Consider the following 19,975-nt stretch of genomic DNA (forward strand, 5'->3'; position numbering starts at 1 on the left):
GCTGGACCCAGTTTTTGTGGTGAAGCCAGCTCTCCTCCATTGTCCACCACCGAGACCAGTGGCACATCTGACCCTTTACCCAGCCAGGACAAGGACATCCACTTCAAGGCTCCTGTGGTGACCCCTTATCCCAGGTTCATCAGAGCCAGAAGAAGAACACAGCCAGGAATAGCAGAAAGAATAAATAAAAACAAATGGAAAAATCAAGACCTTTTTCCTTGGTCCTGCTTACCCGCTAAGCACACCGAGAACCAAGTTAAGTACAAAAAATGACCCTATGATGATTAGTGTAACAAAATAGATCCAGGGCCAGTCCCTTCCTACGGCATCATTGACCTGGAAGAACGGAATGATAGTTAGTGAGGCACACTCAGCAACCGAGCACGGCCAGTGCTGGTCCCCGGCTCCTGGGACACTGACCCACACAGCGCCGGGACCCGGGGACCCTCTAGGTGCAAATCAGAGGCCAAACAGCCTGCCTGGCCAGTGGGTCAGAATTTGTGGTTGAACGGAGACTTTGTTGTGGTTTTCCTGGGCCTGTCAGGGTCCCGTCCCTGAGGACCCCGGGCATGTATGGAGTGGAACCTGAGACCTTGCTCGGCTGCGTTGTGGAGAGGACATAGAAACGGTCAGCTTACCCGCTCAACACACCGAGAACCAGATTTAGAACGAAAAAGGATCCAAAGATGACCAGACTGACAAAATACACCCAGGGTAACTCATAGCCCATAGCGTCCTGCATCTGGAAAGACGAAGGAAAGTTAGGAAAGAAGCAGCAGAATTGGGTTACAGCAAAGAGGCAGGCAGCAGGTGTGAGCAGATCGGGAGGAGACAGACGGGGCTGAACGTGGGCTCTGTTCATGTGCCCCAGGATACCCATGTCACCCGGGCATCACCCACGTGCAGGGGACCTCCTGTGACCGAAGGGACCTCGGCTGGCTCTGCCTCAACAGGAATCACTCTATCTTTCTGTGGTTTTATTTTCTGAAAAACAAACATTTCTCCAATGTTTTCTATTCACTTGTCTGAGAAAATGGGTCACCGCAAAAATTAGTTTCTTCAGCTGGTTTTAGCTCAGTTGGGTTTGCGTGGACATTAAGCCTTTCGTGGCCCCTGACCTTGGTGTATGAAGTGCGTCAGCTCCTCAATGGACAGGCCTGGAGAACTGAAACCTCAGAGGAGGTGTGAGGAAAGATGACCTTCCTCAAGGGCTTGCCACCTGGACCACGGGCCAAGCCCAGAAGTTGGAGGCTAAACCCCAGTGCTTCACACATACTGTGGGCCACCGGCTGGGAGAGGCAATCATTTTGGTTTATGTATTCAGAGAAAGGTCCTGTGACTGCAACCACAGCTTAGATGGATATGGTCCTTAATGTGGGAACTGACTGTAACTAACGCCCTGAAAGGTCACAAACCCCTACGGCAGCCGGAGGCAGTGGTGCACTGGAGCTGGCTTCTGGGGACTGTGGGGAGCTCACCGTGCACATCTCTTCCCAGCTCCGTGTTCAGCGACCACACTAGTGGCTTGAAACTGACCATGGTGGGAGTATTTACACCACAGAGATAGGCAAACAATAAATCAGCCCCCTGTACCCGCTGTCTCTAAGAAGAGATGCTTAAACATTTATTAGCTCACCACTGGCTGGAGGGTGGATGTGCAGATAAATTGCAGAGCTATGCTTCCATCAGAGGAAATTTATTCTGATTTCGTTTCTCAAATCTCTCTCTTCTGATGCTTTATGACTAAACAGAGTTAAGTTCTGGCTTCCTAAAAATGAACCCCTTTGTCCTTGTGATTAGCTCATAGAAACCCAAACTTCCAAGGCACACAGGCATCCTGAATGATTCACATCAATGGATCTCAAAGTGCAGCCCACGGACGAACAGCTTCAGCGTCATCTGGGAACCTGTTCAGAAATGCACATACCTAGACCTCACCCTGACACTGTGGGGGAGGCCCAGCAACCTGCATTTTGACAGGCTCTGCAGGTGATTCTGATGCACGCCTGAGCACCACTGATCACACTGTTCTCTCTATAGCTCCTAACTTCACATGCAACAACACAAGTGTTGTGGCTCGTCATGTACCTCCACAAGGTTTCATAGCAGTGTTCCTCAAAGTGTGGTCCGAGGACCACCAGCATTAGAAACATCTGGGAGAGCTATTAACACAGCAGATTCCTGCCCCACGGCCCCAAGATCTCAGAGTGGCCCACAGTCTGCACATTAACCTCCCCAGGTGATTCTAGGGTGTCCTCAAGTTAGATAACCACCCCACGATTTCCACCCAGGGGCCTCAAAGGAGTTCAGGCAGGTGGGATACTAATGCCCTCAGCCCTTGGGCTTTGCAGCTTCAGCAGCCGCTTGCATTTGCCTAAGTACGCTGGATAAACATGTTCTCTGCATGCGGGGAATAGAAGACTGAGAAGTACCTAGCTAGTCTGACTGGTATGAAGTGTGACAGCCCAATATGTTCTCTACAGATCCATTCATATGTATCTGATATTACTAAATTTTGGTTAGGAAAATTCACCCAACGTAGTCATTGTGCATAGTGCAAACATCGTGTCTGGGGGTCTCCATCTGAGGGACCCCCGTGTTCATGGGGAGAGAAGATTTCCAGCATGTGCCCACCTGGCCGTGCCGTTGCGAAGTTCAATCGAACGTGGGTTTACTGAGCGTGCTCGTGTTCCCGCGTCTGGTCTGCTTTCCCAGAGCGCTTCCCACTTGGTATCATTATCTATTTATTACGTTTATTATTTGCTGCTTGTCTTCCATGCTAGAATGTGAGCTCCCCGAGGACAGGTGGTTTTGGCCTGCTTTGTTCACGGGTATACCCCAGGTGCCTATAAGGGTGCCTTGCACATGGTAGGTCCTCAGCTAATGTTCTTTGAGTGAATGAGTGAACTTGGTATGTGCTAGGCACTGTGCTGGAAACACAAAATCCTTGCTGGAGGGGAGACAGGAAATGACCAGGCAGCTACAGTGCAGGCTGGCAGCTGCAACTGCAGGAGGAAGCACGCAGGGTCCCAGAAGGCTTCCACCAGTGGGAGAGTGGCTGCGTGAGGCTGAGCAGGGCAAGGGCCAGGCTCAGCAGGCCTGTGTCAGCCTTGCACTGCACAGCCACTGAAGGCAATGGAGATAAAGGGCAGGAAGGAAGCCCCAGAGTCCATGTGGTCCTATGATAGCAACGGAGGTTTGCAGAAGTTGGCAACTGTTAAAAATAGAGCCTATGGCTGTAAAGCCATCCCGGCTGCGGGATGGAGGATTCTCCCAGTGGCTGAACTACTAAAATATCCAGCAAAACAGCAGCTGTTAGGAGAGGCAGGGTGAAAGGTCCTTGTGTATCAGACCCTGTCCCCATCCCAGGGAGCCTGGGAGCTTTCCTTTAGCCAGAAGGTAACTGTCTGAACCAAGATTGCGAAGGAAACCATGCCAGACTTAATCACCAGGAGAAGAAAAACAAACCCAAGCCGATACAGCATGGGGTGGGACTGGTGACATGAGATTAGGGAGAGAAAGGCAGGAGAGCCCCAACAGCTGCCTGACCACAGACCACCCCGACAGCCTTGCTGGCCATGATGGGCTGTGGGCTGCAGGTCCCATTTGACCATGGGAACTGTGAGGTCATTCTTTGATTATTCTTAGCAGTGGTTACATCAGAGTCCACATTTGTTCAACAAGTATTTACTGAGCACCTCCCTGTGTAAGGGTTCTGTTGTGTATTGGACTCTGCTACAGCGAGAGCAATGGGGTTGAGACAGCCCTGGAATGGGAGTCCCAGGCACCTGCCGAGGAAGAGGGAAACCTGGAACCAAGGTCATGGGGAGCCTGTGGGTGTTCTTGTAGGTTTTCCTCTCAGAGTAAATCTTGCTAAGGAGGGTCAGAAGCAGTCCCATTCTTTTCCTCTAAATGCCTACTGCTTTACTTTTTTGAAAGGGTGGGGTGGTCATGAAAAGCTTTTAAGAACTATGGACTCCCACCAGAAGTAATGTACACTGCACACACACAGCAGCCTGCAGACAGCCTCGAGGGCACACTGGCACCCTGAAGCCCGTGCAGGACCCCGTGGTACGGACCCACTCCAAACGGCTGGCCTGTTCTGTTCAACCCTAGAGGAGCTTTCCCCAGCTGTGCTTCAGGGGATCGGGAGTGGCAGAGGAGGTTTGTTCTTGGCAAGCTCCCCTTGCTCCTCTCTGGATAACAGACCCCACCTTCTTCAGGACACATGGGAGCAGCCAGTTCCAGGAGGCCACGGCGTGCGCACCACAGTTCCCCTCCCAAAGCTGCCTCTGGAGCCTGGGCAGATGGCAAGTGGGAGTTGGGCTTGATGGCGCCCAGGCAACTTCCTCAAAATGAAATCTTTCCTCACTGGTTCCTCACACCCCTTACATTTTGTGAACATTTAACCTCACGAAAATGCAGCCTTGGAGGCCACACAAACCCACGAGCCTTGGAGATTTCCTAGGGCCCGAGCATAGTCTGGGAATCCTTTCCTCTGTGCCACACACAAGGTGAGAGGCTTCCAGCTTACGAAGGACTTCAAAGTGGGGGCTACAGACCTCAAGGTCATGGCCCCACAGACAGCCAGGGCCATAAGTGGAAACCCATGTGCCCCCCTTGCCATCCCACACTTTTGCTTTGGTCCCTCCTGGGCTGTGGGCTGGTTTTTTAGAGCTTCGAGATGGGGAACAGCAGGCGAAGGCAGGAGGCAGGAGGACAGACGAGACATGGAGATGGATGAGGCCAGTGTGGTCCTCAGAACCCCACCGCCTGGGTGAGCAATGCTCGGCCGCCACAGAAGGTGATTCTCTGACCTGCCTGGCTCTGGTCTGAAAGGAAAGTTCTCCTTTTGTTTTCCTTTTACTTTCTCCTCTTTATTCTGGGCCACCTACTTTGGGGGGCTGGCTGAGTAGAGAGCACACAAAGCTGGGTGGCTCTGAAGTAGGACGATGCCTGGAGTCATGAGATTGATGTCCTAAAGCAGCTGAAATGGAGCTATTAAGAAGACAAAGAATAAAGTCAGATTAAAAAAAAAAAAAATGACCCAGATTGCTGACACCCTTATTTAGAGGTGAAGTAAAGGATAGGTCTTCTAGAGCCATTAAGCCATGTTCCTCAGGTCTCCTGACTTTCCAAAGGAAAGTCAGCTCATTGTCTGTAGCCTTGAGTGCCTCCAGGCCCAAGTACTGGCAGGATGGCCCCTGCCTTGGCCAAAACAGCCTCACTACAAAGGGAGGGGCATTGAATGAAAACTACCAGAGACCCTTCGGAAACCAGCATCTAATTCCTTGAAGGGAACCCCAGATTTAAACCCTCAAGTTCGCTTTTTCTCTTTCCCCAAAAAGACAAATAGGGGAATGAGCTTCCCTAGCCCGTCTCCTCAAGGCCACTATCCCGCCTAGCAGACTTCCACGGGTTCTCAAGCTGTGTGTACCTTTCCCGTAAGGTTCTTGGCACAGGCACTGTGGATCCAAAAAAACGGAATCGTTTCAGCAAATGTCGAGAGAGAGGCTGACACCTGCCATGGAAAGGCAGGAGGTGGAAATCTCTGAAAGCCAAGGTGCTTTACACTGAGCGTCACTGGGGGACAGGATCTGCTGCTGCCAGTGAACACCAGTCAGCTCAGGGCAACAGCTCCATCAACCTGCGGCTTTCATAACCTATGTCACCTTGCTTGCTGGGACATGGGCAGCTACCTCATGGAGCACTGAGTGAGCAGGAAGTTATGGAACAAGCTTTGCCTGGCTCCTCCCCACCCCTGCACCTGCTTATTGCGTGCTGAAAACCCAGGGGTGCCTCAGAGCCCAGGGAAACGCTTAGTTTACATAGGGGAAGAAAACAAGCTCCTAGCACTAAGGCAAGCCAAAAAAATAAGCTCTTCCACGTATTTAAAACTGCCTGGACTCAGATGGACTCAGGTGCTGACATCATGTGGGAGGTTGGGACCTGTCCTAGACAGTAGTTGGCCCCAGTTTGAAGACCTGTGCAGGGGACAACTGGCTCACTGCCACAGTGATGTTGAGAGAACCTAAAATCCAGGTCTCTGCAGCCTCCCTGCTGAGACAAAGCTTGCTTTCCCCAGGCAGAAGAGCCTTCTCTCCTGGTCCAGCAAAGCCCCACTTGGTCCTGGAGTGCTCTGTGCCCCTCAGGGCTATCCTGCTCCCACAGAGCGTACTGTCTCACACAACTCAGTTGTGTTCCTCCGCATATCCTGCACCTCTTTAGTTAGACCTGAACTGCCTGGGCAGGCCTTATTCTTCTCTGTGCTCCCACATCCCTCATCCAGGAAACAGTAAATGCTCAATAAATGTTTGCTAAATTAAATCACAGAATCATAAGGACTCATGTAATGCCAGCAAAATAAATAAAATGAAACCCAATAATTAAAGAATGGCTTCGAGGGATGCTGACTCTCTTCCTTGATATGCTTCTGAACAGCCAGTTTACTGTTTAGATCAGGGATTCTCCATCTCAGGCAACAGGTGCACTCTGGGGGTAGCCCAGAGGCAGGTGAACAGTCAGGGACCACAGAGGTCCTAACATGGTCTCTACTCCGATACCTGAGAAAGAGCCCTGGATACTGTTTCTGGGTTACTTGAGGGTTTCTCAGCTCCTCACTTAGAATGACTCTTAGGTCATCATAGAATTCAGCTCTACCTTTTATGACACCTTCAGTAACTCTATATTCTGTAGTGAAAGAGGTGGCTTTGTGAAGATAGAGTAGACAAAAATAGGGTAAAACACCCAAATTCAACCTGCTTGGATGCAAAAGGTCTTTGTCATAAACAAGGGATATTTCAGCAGCACCAAGACCAGAGACTAATAGCTGTCGTGTGTGTGTGTGTGTGTGTGTGTGTGTGTGTGTGTATGAATTTAGTAGAAATACGTTCTCTGCACATCCAGACACGTAGTGGGATGGCAAGATGAAGGGTGGAGTTGACAAGTGACTTATGAAAAGTTAACTGATTAGATTTTTGTTCCAAGGATCTCCTGTTGGCTGAATCAAAACAAATCCCAGGTACTACAGAACACACTATTTGTGACTCTAAAAAAAAAATCTTTCTTTTCTATGATTTCTCATTAAGTATTTTCTTACACCCTTATTTTTAAGTTTAATTTTTAACTTGTGAAAAAACATCAGTTGAAGAACTGATCGCGGAGAAACGAATGCAGGGGGCAATTGGTGGCGTCAGGAAGAGGGTGGCCCCAACAGGATGGGAAGGGGCATGAACCCAGGATGACGTGGGTCAGAGGCTCTTTACTGTGGTTCACAGCGTGCCACATTCTTGGGGATCCCAGAAGGGCATGGGGTGGACAGAAGTCAACAGAATGCTCCTGATGAATTACTCAGGCATCGAGATTCCTGAAAAGCTAGAAACACATCCTCTGGTGTGATGCCTAGTCTAGCTGCTGCCCCCCTCCTACAGTTCTCACCTGCAACCTTCTGCATGTGTCCCACCCCAGACCATCTGCCATGAGCAGGGGGCTCATTTCAAGTGCTGAACACAAAGTCAGCACTGAAAAAATGTTTAATTGATGGATGTTTCTGTTACCTGATTGTGATTGCCCACAGTGTGTAAGAGGTCATGCTCAGAGTTTCAGACCAACCAGAATTCTCAGAGTATGCCTACGAATCCCATAGACAAGGTCCTGCAAAGGAGGTTGACCCAGCAGCCTCTTGCATCTTTGAGATAGCACATGCGTAGACCATGGGAGACAAGCAGCCTTGAATGATGTGCAAAAGGCTAGGGATGTTTAGATTTTTGAAAAAAACAAAACATGTGAAACTAAGAATGGAAACCAATGGTAACATTATACAATTAGGTTCTTCCCTCCTTGGTGCTTCACTGCTTCTGAGGAAGGCCAGTGTTTTTTATCTGATCACACTCCCCACACCTGCCCATCTGTTTTTAAGAAGCTTGGATATTCTGTGAGTAAAGGATGAGTCTTTGACCGAAGACATAATTTCCTAAGGAAACTACACCCCAAACCCAAGTTTTGTTTAGTTTCCAAATCCCCGGTGTCCACCGTTCCTTACTCTGTCATCTGAACACTCCTCGAACAGGAGAGTAGGTAGAAGAAATGTTTTCAGCAAATTGCTCGGCTTGTGGGAGCCTCAGCGCAATGCATGGCCAAAGGCTTTCATAGCTGAAGCAATGTTCAAGTATTACTTGACCGAGTCTGATTTTTTTTTTAGTCCACTCTTCAAAATCGTACAATGGAATGCAATCACGGATGTCAGAGGAAAAGACAAAGAGACTCTTTCTACAACAGGAAGCAAGTGCTGCCATGTGCTAGGTGCCTTCCCTGGTCCCTTCTATCTCAGGCCATATCCAGCGGCTGACCAGTCGCTTCTTTGATGCTTTCGTGACTTACTCTTTTCCAGCTGTTTGGTGATTTAGAATGAACGGAGCTCTGGCGTTTCCATGCATTACTACACTTGAAAATCTTGGCTGCTCCTTCTCAAGTCCTTTAGACTTGCCCTTTGTGCTTGAAGGACAATTCATTCCTCTGAGTGAAAGGCCTTACTTCCCCCTCCTCCCTGTGGAAACTATCCCCCTAGAAAGGTTCAAAGTCAGCAGCATCATACCAGCACCAGGAGGTTCAATAGGTTAGATTTCCAGCGTTTTCAAACTCCAGCCTGGAAATCAGAATCACCTGGAGAGGTTTTTCAAAATGCAGAGACTGGGGCCCCGACTTTACAGCTTCTAATTCAATGGCTCTGAGGGAGGTTTGGGTATTTTTATATTGACAAAGCTCTATGTTTGATGCTAAAATATTTTGAGATTTGAGAGTCTGTGCTTTGGAGATACTGGCCTAGAGGCTAAGGAGGAGGGACACTGGAGAGAAAGGAAGAGGGAGAGGGAGGAAGAAGGAAGAAACAGCCATAGAAAGGTCAAAGCAATTAAAGAAATGGAAAGCAGGAGCACTGGGCTAGGCAGGGCTTCTACCATGAATACCCAAGTTTCAGTTTTAGGTGTGTGTATGTGCACATGTGTGTATACACACATGCAGGTGCACACACACATACAAATGCACACACACACAACATGGCCATTGTGGGAAGGTGCTGGGAAAATCAGAGAGAGGCATGTCCCATGAGCCTGGGATTGTTTCTTCACCTCTGACACGTTTCCCATTCCCAGCCTGAGCTCTGTCACACGCACCCCAGGGGAGAAGGCACAACACAGCTGCTGAAAATTGGTGGTTGCAGTTGTGGCTGCTTCTGCTTCCCCGCTCCGGCTGTCATTATGATAGTATTTCTTTGGGTCACATCTGGCTGGTGGGGCATCAATGACTTGTGGTGGGGGAGAAGAAGGGAGTGGTGAAGGAAGAACACAAAAATACATCAGCAAAGGCAATCATATCTATTCCTACCCTCCACCCACCTTCCGCTGCCACTTGCCTTCAGTTTGATGCCATGGAAGGCACGGGTCTGAAGTTTATGGGATGAGGCCCTAAAGCACAGTCCCACACAATCGTTTATTCTGTGGCCTGTAGGCAGAAACTGCCTATTGGCAGAAGGATAAGGATGTTTCTGTCCTTGGCTGGTCAGAGGTACCCACCCCGGGAAGAAGGACCAGTTAGGGCCACTGGGAATTTGGTCTGCTTTGCTAAACAAAATAAATTTGCTAAGTGTAATAAGTTCAACTCCTTCTCTCTGTCTTACAAATTATTCAAAACCAAGTTCTTATTGAGCATGAATCTCAAATATGGTTTCCAATGTCTCACTTTAGCTTGAGGCAGAGGGGATCTGACCTTTGTCTTCTTTTTGAAAGCATCACAACGCAGCAGCTTTGCCGCGCCACGGGTCCAGCCATATTGCCATTATTCGGTTCAGAATTTAGTTGGCTTCCTAGATTGAACTGGATTCTTCCTAGATTGAGCTAATTGAACTGGATTGGATCTTATTTACGACTGAATCCTCAGAGCCTAGGAGCACCCCTGGCATGCAAGGACACTCAGGAAATGTTTGCTGGGTACCAAGTCCTCGGGCGAGTTTCAAGTCATCACTTACAGAGAGAGGGACACATGCCATAGCAACACTGGGTGTTGGCATGTTGACTATCACATAAAAACTGAGAAAGAGGGATTTCGAGTCAATAGGACATGGTGCTTTTAAAGAAATCATATGACAGAATACTGTGCACCACATCTCTGTATGGTAACAAAACTCTTCCTTCCAATTCAGGAAGAAGTCAATGCCTGTCTTGGCATGATTTCCTTTTGATCTGGCAGCTCTGCTCAACGGGAAGCATCTGCTCCCCTCTCCCTCTTCCCTGCTTCGGTTTGTAGACATGTTCGCTGAGTAGGCTCTTAGATTGTTTTCACGATGGCCAAATACATTTGCCTATTTGCAAAACTCTGAAGGAGATGGTATTTGTAAGACTGGCAGTATGCTTTTTATTCACCCAAATTCTGGAGGACAGCGCTGGATTCTGGCAAGTCATTTCTCATGCTGAAGTTGGAGACACGATGAAGAATCTATTTTCTGGAGTTTTTCCTAATAATGGACTTTGCCAGAATCGAGACAGCTCAAAGACGGAGTGTGGGTTTGCCTGTGGGGTAGGCTGTACAAAAATCTGGCACTTCAGAGGCTGGAAGCGCAGCAAAGTAGTGTTGGCTACTGGATAATAAAAGGGGCAACTTTAAGGTAAATGAAGATTTACTATTGATTGGGTGGCTCTCGAGAATGCTATTTCTCTACCTAATGCCTGTGGGGTTTAATAGATGACGGGTGGATGGGTGCAACAAACCACCGTGTTGCGTGTATACCTACGTAGCAAACCTGCACATTCTGCACATGTATCCCAGAACTGAAAGTAAAATAAACATTTTTTAAAAAGTGTATTTCTAAACAGGCATCACATGACCAGCAGCATGTTTTGGGAATGGTAAAAATGCTGCCAACGCATTTGTCAGATGGACTGTTCTAACATGTTAAGGTAAGATTAAAATAAAGAGTAAAAATTGAATAGCATGTCACAATGCTTCACAGTTCAATAAAAATGGTTTCTTTATATAATTTATTTTTAGAAAATCAGGACTGACTTTTTCTCTTCAGTCCAAAGAATTCATAATTCTGCCTTCCAGCTCCCTTTTGAGGAAAGAAGAGAAGGATGAGAGCAGAAGGAACTCCGCATGGGAGGAGGAGGTGAACGGAACCCTTGCGCCAGCTTGGCCAGCTCATCCATGCCTGCACACCAGGGTTTTGCACTGTGGCGGGACACACTGAAAAAAACGACCTTTCCCTAAGGCCAGCGGGTCGGGGAGCGGACTTGTTAGGGTGAAAAGCTCATGCCTTGTTTCTCAGGCAAGACCTGGAAGAAATCAAAGACGCTCTTCATCAACCATTCTATCGAGATGTGTATGTGACCCCAAGACCATGGGGAGGAGGAGAAAGGGAGATGTCAGGGAAGGGCTCACGGCCTCTGTGCCCCCACCCTCTGACTGCCCACTCATGCTACATACCCAGTACAGCACGTCCGTCCAGCCCTCCATGGTGATGCACTGGAATACCGTGAGCATGGCGAAGGCAAAGTTGTCAAAGTTGGTGATGCCGTGCTTGGGACCATCCCAGCCGGGCTTGCACACCGTGCCGTTCTGGCACTGCCGCCCATGGCCTGTTTCCAGCGCACAAGGGGAAGGGTCATCTTCTGCTGGAACATCTCAAATGGCCAGAAGAAGACAGGAGACGGGAGCAGCAGCGGGGCAGAGATGTGGGCAGAGAAAAAAGAGAGAAAAGTGACAGGATGAGGTTGATGGGATGGGCAAAGCAACCATGGCAACAACAGTGCAAGACACGCTTAAATCATGTCCCCTATATGTGAATCAAGCAACATAAGAAAGTAGGCCTTCCGTTTAGGCTGCCGTTAATTTAGAAGGTCAGTCCTTTTCACTCGCTGTTGTAAAAGCTGTATTTTAATCTCAGTAACTGATTTCTATTGCCCATTCTGTTGTACCATGTCAGCATCATAATCAAATGGCCAATCAAAAAATAATGATGATGCCACCACTGCAAGTGGAAACTGACCCAGAAAGCGATTAGGAAGTCCATATTTTCTTTTTTTGGTGGTAGAGTTCTACAGACACTTGTATTGGAATACCAGAATTTAGGGTAAGGATAACATTGATGCGAACACTCCTTCACATAGTAAGCCAACTGATCCCATCCAATAATGCTTTCTAACTACATGGGCCCATCACGTATTAGAGGATAAAACATTGCCAGGGATGCAAGTCACTTTACAGTGAAGCCTTATATAGGTGGAAGACGGAAAACGGACTCTGACTGCTGGGGAGAGGGATCGCTTGCAGCCGCTTTCATTGCAGCCTGCGAGTACACACTACTGACTGTATTTCATGCATGTCATGTGGGACTTCGCAGCTCTGCCCTTTGCTCTGCAGCATGAATACCTTTCAGAAGAGAAGAATCATTTTCTGACCTCTAATCAAGACACAGCAGCAGTGAATAACAGGGAGTGTGCTTCCTCAGTACGGATGCGGCTTGGTCAGGAAATAGTAGAATACAGTGTCTGTGGCTAAAGGCCGCAGTTGGACTAATTCCACGTGCGGCAAATAGCTCCCAGCAAATTAATGAATGAAGATGTGACTTATATTTTGAGTGTGGAGATTGTTGGTAAATTTAAACAAGACCTGGCTGATCTAAGAATTTCTATTATGGGAAAACACTGAGACAGTTTTGGCGCTGGCTGTGGAAGGTAATGGTGTGGAATTCACAAAAGTTCGTGAAATCAAGGACATTGTCCTGTCCTTAGACAAAGTAATGACAATAACAGACAGAAGAGACCCCAGTTCCAACAAATAAACGATTGCCTATAACAATGAAAATACGCTTCCAGAGAGACAGAGAGAGAGAGAGAGACAGAGAGAATTTTCTTATAGTTCTTCATTTAGAGACAACAGATCACCCAGGATTGTTTTCTGGTTTCATGTATCAAAACAATCATAAGTGTGATTACTTTGCCTACATTAGGCTCTGCATTGAAGATAACTGGCCGGTGGGCTGATTCTCAGTTGGTGGCTTTAAATTTGAAACTGTTCACTCCCAAGAGGAAGACCAGAAGAGAAATATTAATCCTTAAGTAAGAGATAATTCCTAGGAGAATATTGTCTACTTGAAAATATATGCCCGATTGTGTCTTCCCAGCAGCAGTGGCAGCTCCTCCTCCTCCTCCTCCTCCTCTTCATTGTCATCAGCATCTGCGTGGTCATGTTTGTGACCTCCTCCTCCTCCTTGTTCTCTGTCAATTTCATTTCTTCCTCCTCCTCATTTTCCTCCTTCTCCTTCTCTTCCTCCTCCTCCTTCTCCTCTCCTCTCTTTCTCTCCCACTGACCCCATCAGCTTTATTGACTTACAATTTACATGCCTCAGAATTTGTCAGTGTAAATGTACAGCTTCATTACTTTTAGTAAATTTTTACATAGTCATGCAGCCATAACCACACTCCGTTTTAGAGCACGGCCATCACTCCCCAAAACCCGCCTCGCCGGTTTGCAGTCAATCCGTGCTCCCATCCCCTGTCCATGGCAACCTGATCTGCTTTCTGCCTCCATTGCTTTGCCTCCTCTAGACATTTCATATAAATGGAATCACATCCTATGAGGCTTTTTATGTCCACCTTCTTTCACGTAGCATAATATTTTGAGCTGCATCCGTGCTGCTGCATACATCAGTAAGCTCTGTTTCTCTTTATTGCTGAGCAGTGTATTTTGTTGTATGTTTATCCGTTCACCAGCTGATGGACGTCTGGATTGTGTCCAGGTTTGGGCTATTATGAATAACGCTGCTTTCTGGCTTATTCTTGGGCCAGTGCTTAAAGTTGTGTGTGAGTCCTGTGTTTGCTGATCGAGGTGCAAAGGTCTCCACTGCTGGTCCCTGAACTGTTAGAGAGATAGTATCCACACCATTTCCTTATTTCAGGGTCTAGCTCCCAGGAGGGCTCCGTTAACGCAGCTGAAATAAGCAGTCTTCTAACCACAACTTTTTATGACTTTTAAAAATGTGAAATCTTTAGAGATTGGGATGTGATGCTACAAAAAAGGGGGAGACTAAAATGTAAATCCTAAGCCTAAATAATACATGAAAAAGTGGATAACAAGCACCTAAAAATTTGAGAGTTGAGAGACCGGAAAACCAAGTGCCAAGCAGATCATTAATTCTGTTGGGTTCTCACCCATTCCAGTCATAGCTTTCTAGAGAGACGTGTTCAGTCACTGTGATAAAAGTGCTGGAATGATAGGAGAGACGGGACAAAGAGAGAGGGTGAAAAAGTGAAGGGGAAGCTCTTGCATCTTTTTCTCATGTTTTGCTTTTTCGCAGAATAAAGATGCAGTTTATCTTTACATTGGGACCGCTCACCCGACAGCATTCCCTGCACTCTCAATTCCCGCAACTTCACAAAGAGGGCAAAGGAGAAGGCTGCCAAAGGGAGTTCTGAGTGTCCTCGAGGAAGGAAAACATCTCTGAGGGTTTTACGAATATCTGTGAAAAAGAAAATGGCATCAAGGGGACGTGGTCTCACTAATAAGAGAGAAAGGGATGAGATTCAGAAACATTATCTAAAGGCTCTAGTGCCATCCCACTATTTAAAATCTGATTTGAACAATAATGCAAAAGATTTGAGAACAATTAAGAAGCAGTGATGATCTGGTAAAAATAGGTATCTATAAAAAGCACTAAAGCGAACACTTGAAAAAATGTGAACACACACAAATCAGCAGGTCCTAGCAACGCACACTCTAGGGTGAGGAGAAATTTGCTTAAAACGTAAAAATGTGTTGGTTTTTCTTTTGCAGAGTCATGAAGTCCTGGGGAGGAAAGTGGGAACACGAGGTGGGAGAAGGAAACAAAGCAATGCAAGTTCTGTATTTTAAGACAGGAATGAAGAGAGGTAGAGTCATTCTGGAAAGTCCAAATTAAGTTTTCGGTAAAATAATGGAGATGAAGATTAGGAGAGATTTTAGAAACGCAGTTAATAGCAACAAAAACACAAAATCCTGGGAGAGCTCCAGTGAGTGATTCCAAGGAGAAATCACTAGAGACAAAAATCAATTACTTTTTTAAAACTCAACTTTAAGGAGTGAATAGAATGAAGATGATTTCATTTCCAGGTTTTAGCCAACCAATTCTGTGCCAGTCTCAGGGGTCATTACTGTGCTTGGGAAGCTATTCAGAGTGACCTGGCTCAGCACACCATCAAACAGATGGGACAACCAGAAACAAAAGGTATCGGCATATGGTGATGTGTCTGTTGAGGAGCTGAGAAGGCGCCTTGCAGATGTCTCCGGGATTAGGGAAATGCCGCCTCTTCTGAGACCATCTTCACCAGGGGCTGTTGCCTGGAAGGGCAGTCTAGAGGCAGAATATGGTTCACCTGAACAATTCCATAACTTTCTTTGTGGATTTTGTTGGAAACATGGATCAAAGTCCAATGTATTTTGAAATCTAGAGATATATACAATTCACAGTCTGTGAAATACTATTGGACTATAAAAATAATTTGATGTAAATCTCATCAAAAATTACAATGAGAGCTCACAAAGCACTTTTGTGTCATCTAAATTTGCAGAAAATAGGGTAATTCAACCCAGAGTCTGAAATTAAAAAAAAAAAGAAAGAAAGAAAGAAAAAATTTAAACCACCCATTCCAAAGTTTATATAAAACTCTCCAAAACACTTAAGGGTTGGTTTCAAAGCCTGCAAGTATTTGGTCTTCTGCTCCACAACTGCACAGATATGTCTAGGTTCTTGCACATTTTCCCTCCTTGTCTGCACTGCCGACTATGTGGGTGGACAAGGACTTGACGGCAGCAGCATCATGTTGTGCTAAGAATGACGGAGTGGGTCCTGGCTTGTGATCAGATGGCAGGTTTGGGAACGAAGGGACAGCAAGCTCTTGATTGCAGAGTATTTGAGAGGACAGGCTTCTGCAGCTGTGTCCTGGGCCCCTCTTCCCAGCAGGGACTCTGGTTCAGGTGAATGAGTGAGGCCACCTTCTCATGGAGCCTGGCAGGGCCCTTCTCTCTAGAGCATTTCTGTTGTTGTCCTGGCCCCCTTGGCCCATGGCCATTTCCGTGATGGGAGCCTACTTCTCTTCTGAACTTGCAGGCAAAGATAAACCCATCACATAAACCATCTGATGAGTCTCTTGGTAGGAGGCAACTTCTCAGGCACTTTTCCTGGTCCTGTTTACTATCAACGACAGACAATGTGATCCTAAATTGGTCATTCCAACTGGGGAGGCCAAGTCTTATCTTTGTCCTAAGAGAAGAGGAGTCCATGACAGGTTCAGTACTTGGGGCGACCTCTTCACTGGGCCCTGTGGCTCTGACCTTGAGGATTGCTCCCTCCCTGTGCCATGCTTTCTTTGTCTGCCATGCCCACCCATTTCTGACTGTCCAGGGTCACTGAGGCCTGGTAACAAAGCCCTGGACTTCCAACCAGTATTCAGGGCCACTTATTCCCACAGGCCCTTGCAAGAGCCTACCACCAGCAGAAAACACACTTGGGCTGCTTTCTCGTTAGGATGATGGAAACCACCTGCAATACTGGAGCCCCTCTCCTTAGCTCTGTGGTGCACAGACATCTGATTGCACAGCAGGGCCGCCATCTTCGGCGCGACGGCTGAATTCCACCATTTCGCTCTTCCCCATGTTGCTGGTGAGAGCCTCACCATCGTCACTGCTGGACTGACGGGGAATCTTTGAGACCCCACATGTCTGTGACTTCCTGAGGAGTTTGGGTCAAACGGTCATTGATAATTTCAATACAACTGCATCAATTTTAGACACACCACAGTCAGTTCTTAAGGAGTCTTAAAACGAGCTCTCACAGGGCCACACAAGTCAATAAATTTATTGGTTCTGAGCTAGCCACAAATCAACCTGAATAAAAGGAAGGATTTTAATTGAAGGGGAAAATATTATTCATCTATGGTTTGGCATTTCTTTAAGCAAGGCTGAAAATCTCAGAATTTTAGCTACAGGCAAGATCTGCTTTTTCCAATTTAACAAGGATTCTATTTTTGAAAACAGGATAGTTTATTTTATATGATTATGACCCAAGTAATTTGGAAATTCTCTCTAGAGTGAAAAAACAGTCTCCTGTTAAACAGACTTCCATCCAAAAAGTGAAAACATTTGTGTGATTCTGTGTCTATAGGAGTATACATTCTGTGTGTGTGGTTTTTTGTTTTGTTTTGTTTTTAGGACTGTGGCTATGTGGAAATAAACTAGAAACCCCCTCAAATATGCAGTTAATCCATCCAGTCATCCTAGATTATACATAGAAAGTATTCTATTTTGATTTCTCTACGAATTTCACTCCCTGTTGTTTGGAAGCTATCCCTCCTCACCCCAGTGAAGCGAGAGGTCCCATTTAACTGAATGCTAAGACTGAGTGGGAATGAGGGGCAGTGTCGATGGAGAAAATTAGGTATCCTTCACTGTTCCCGGCAGATGATGCTCCCCTTTCTCCACCAAGATGCCGAAAACTAAGATGATGGATCTTGCTGTGTGAAAAAAAGATCACATACATTTAACATGGCTAGCCCCTTTGGGGCGGGGAATATTTTTTCAACAAGTTTTTGTGTTAAGCTGCTTTATTTGTCTGTTTAAAAGCCTTGTCAATTTCTGTTTAAATGTTTCTTTAAAAGGCCAAGCTGCGATGTTAGTAGCTTTAGCAGCAGCTTGCAGCATATCCTGCAAGCCAAAACTCCAGTGCCACGCAGGGAAGTGCCTAATGAACCAGCATTGCTGTTAAATATATTGATTTACGGAAGGAACGTGAAGCGAGAAGGCTCAAAAAGGAAGGCACTGGGAGTCATGGGGTAGAACTAAGCCTTCTCCTTGAAGGGAGGAAGTTTGGCTGCTGGCAAGGGGGTGATTCCCACCTATCCTCCTCCCCTACCTGGAATAGGGGCTAGGGGGAATCTGCCTGTGAATGGAGAAGCAGAAACAATAATTACAGAGGATCTGGAATCAGCACCACGAAGGTAGAAAGATCTTAGAGCAGTGCTGGGAGAGCCTATTGCTCAGGGCTGAGCGGCCCCCCCTGAAAGGGCACCCGATGGCCAGCCACACTGAAACGTGGAAGGAGTAGAGACTGACATTCCCAGGTTGGCTCTGATTCTTAAAACACTCAGGGTTGGCTTGAAAAGTGGCAGATTGACGAAAGATAGGATCTAAGTTATTCAAATATTTCTCAAATTGTGTAGCTTATTGAAAAGTGCTGAATGAAGTTTGTGTTAGGCCGGTTTAACAGATTAAAACAAAAATTGGAACTGAGAAAAAAAGGATATGAGTCTCTCTGCCTCTCACTTCAACATACCCAGTGGGCGTCTGAGTGAACAGTACCTTCCCTGGGCTCTGCTGGTCATGCTGGTGTAGCCAGCAGCGGGAAAGGAAAGGTGCCAGGAGTGACAGAGGGCAGGGCCTTGGGAGCGTGGCCGCCTGGCCCTCTTACCTGCTATACCCTCCTGGTTGTAGCAGGTCTTGTGCATCTTCCCCATGAAGAGCTCCAGGCCGATGATGGCGTAGATGATGATGACAAACAGCACGAGCAGGGCGATGTGCAGCAGGGGGACCATGGCCTTGATGATGGAATTCAGGACCACCTGGAGACCTGTGGGGACAGAGCCACTCACTGAACCAAGCATCACCGCGGGTACCGTGCTGATGCCATCTCATGCTGTCTTCCGGCAACTCTGCAAGGAAGGAACTGCCAGCCCTGTTGTTCAGATGAGAAGACTGAGGCTCAGAGCCACACACCAAGGATTGATGGTGCAGGGGTCTAAATCCAGGTTGGCCTCACTCCAAATCTGTCTTGGAGACTCATCCAAAGCAAAGGACTGGCAGCTGCTGTACTTCCGAGGGGAAGAACATGTTGTTTCCATCCATAACTATCAGATTGTGTAATATCTCATCTTACAGGCAACTGAGCGCCTTTTTCTCCCAGAGCAGCGTCTCAGGATAGTGAGAGCTCATGTAGACTCAAGACGATCCTCCAGGTTTTCCCCATGGTGGGACTGGGGAAAGTTCCGGAGCTGGGTGGTGCTGACGGTTGTACAACAGTGTGAAGATACTTACTGCCACTGAGCTGGACACTTAAAAATCATTAAAATGATCAATTTTGTTATGTTCTTATTACCACAAGAAAAGAAACTCTAGAAAGCACCCAGATCCTTCTGGTAAAAAGAGTAAAGGAAAAGCCCGCCTGGGGACAAGGTCTGGGGCTTGCACCATGGTCTGTGGGGAGAAGGCCCCCTTACTAAGCTCAGCTACATCAGAAATAACACACTGGGGATGCCACTTACTTAAAGCGACACTGCAAATCATTCGCAAATGGCAGGAAGGTGGTTACCACCAAGTCACCCCCAGATGACAGCCAGCCCCGAGAAAGTCACGTGTGAGATTCCTGCCCAGGCGAGCGCAGTGAGTCCTCACATTCCAGGTGAGAATGTGGAGGCAGCTCCTGCTTCCCTCCAGCAGAGCCAGTGGTGCAGAAAGTCACCCTGAGTGCCACCTCTGATATACACAGGAGGACACCCCGTCCAAGTCACACTACACAGGTCACTTTTTGTGTCTTTACCTTCTGTGTGTGGGGCATTTCACCCTCACGTTTATCCACTGTGCTTGCCCCTGGGTAAACTAAGGCCGGTCACCCCCTTCCCAAACCCCAAGGCTGTTGCTGGTGCTTTTCATTCCGGTGGTGTGATTCTCACAAGGCTGATTAGAACAATTCTTCCCAGCTATTAAGCCAAGCTGGGAAGATAAAAAAAAAGAAAAAAAGAAAGAAAAGAAAAGCTGGAATGATTTTACCTGTGAATTAATGGGAGTGCTTGCAGCCTCCCATTAGAACAAGATGTTTTCAGATTGAAATGATTCCATTAATTAGCAAGTTGTACACACATTCGTGTTAGAGTATGCAGAGCCGCGGAGAAAGTTGAAA

The 19,975-nt window shown here is 47.1% G+C and overlaps 1 protein-coding gene across 38 annotated transcripts in view; it reads right to left on the reverse strand.

Annotated features, from left to right (window-relative positions):
• Positions 1–19,975, reverse strand: part of LOC117090701 (voltage-dependent L-type calcium channel subunit alpha-1C) — a 744,659-nt gene that overhangs the window by 194,647 nt on the left and 530,037 nt on the right. For 28 of the 38 annotated variants that reach the window (XM_033223242.1, XM_033223233.1, XM_033223238.1 and 25 more), the window contains exons 6-8: positions 18,491–18,649; positions 11,476–11,672; positions 233–336 (exon numbers count right to left, since the gene is read on the reverse strand). In XM_033223242.1, coding sequence (XP_033079133.1) covers positions 233–336; positions 11,476–11,672; positions 18,491–18,649 — 460 coding nt within the window. Of the gene's footprint in view, positions 1–232; positions 337–638; positions 743–11,475; positions 11,673–18,490; positions 18,650–19,975 lie in introns of all 38 variants that reach the window. The other 10 variants (XM_033223241.1, XM_033223235.1, XM_033223236.1 and 7 more) reach the window with 3 other exon arrangements.

The sequence above is a fragment of the Trachypithecus francoisi genome, unplaced genomic scaffold (genome assembly GCF_009764315.1).
Source record: "Trachypithecus francoisi isolate TF-2019V2 unplaced genomic scaffold, Tfra_2.0 Lachesis_group11, whole genome shotgun sequence".
NCBI classification, from domain to species: Eukaryota; Metazoa; Chordata; class Mammalia; order Primates; family Cercopithecidae; genus Trachypithecus; species Trachypithecus francoisi.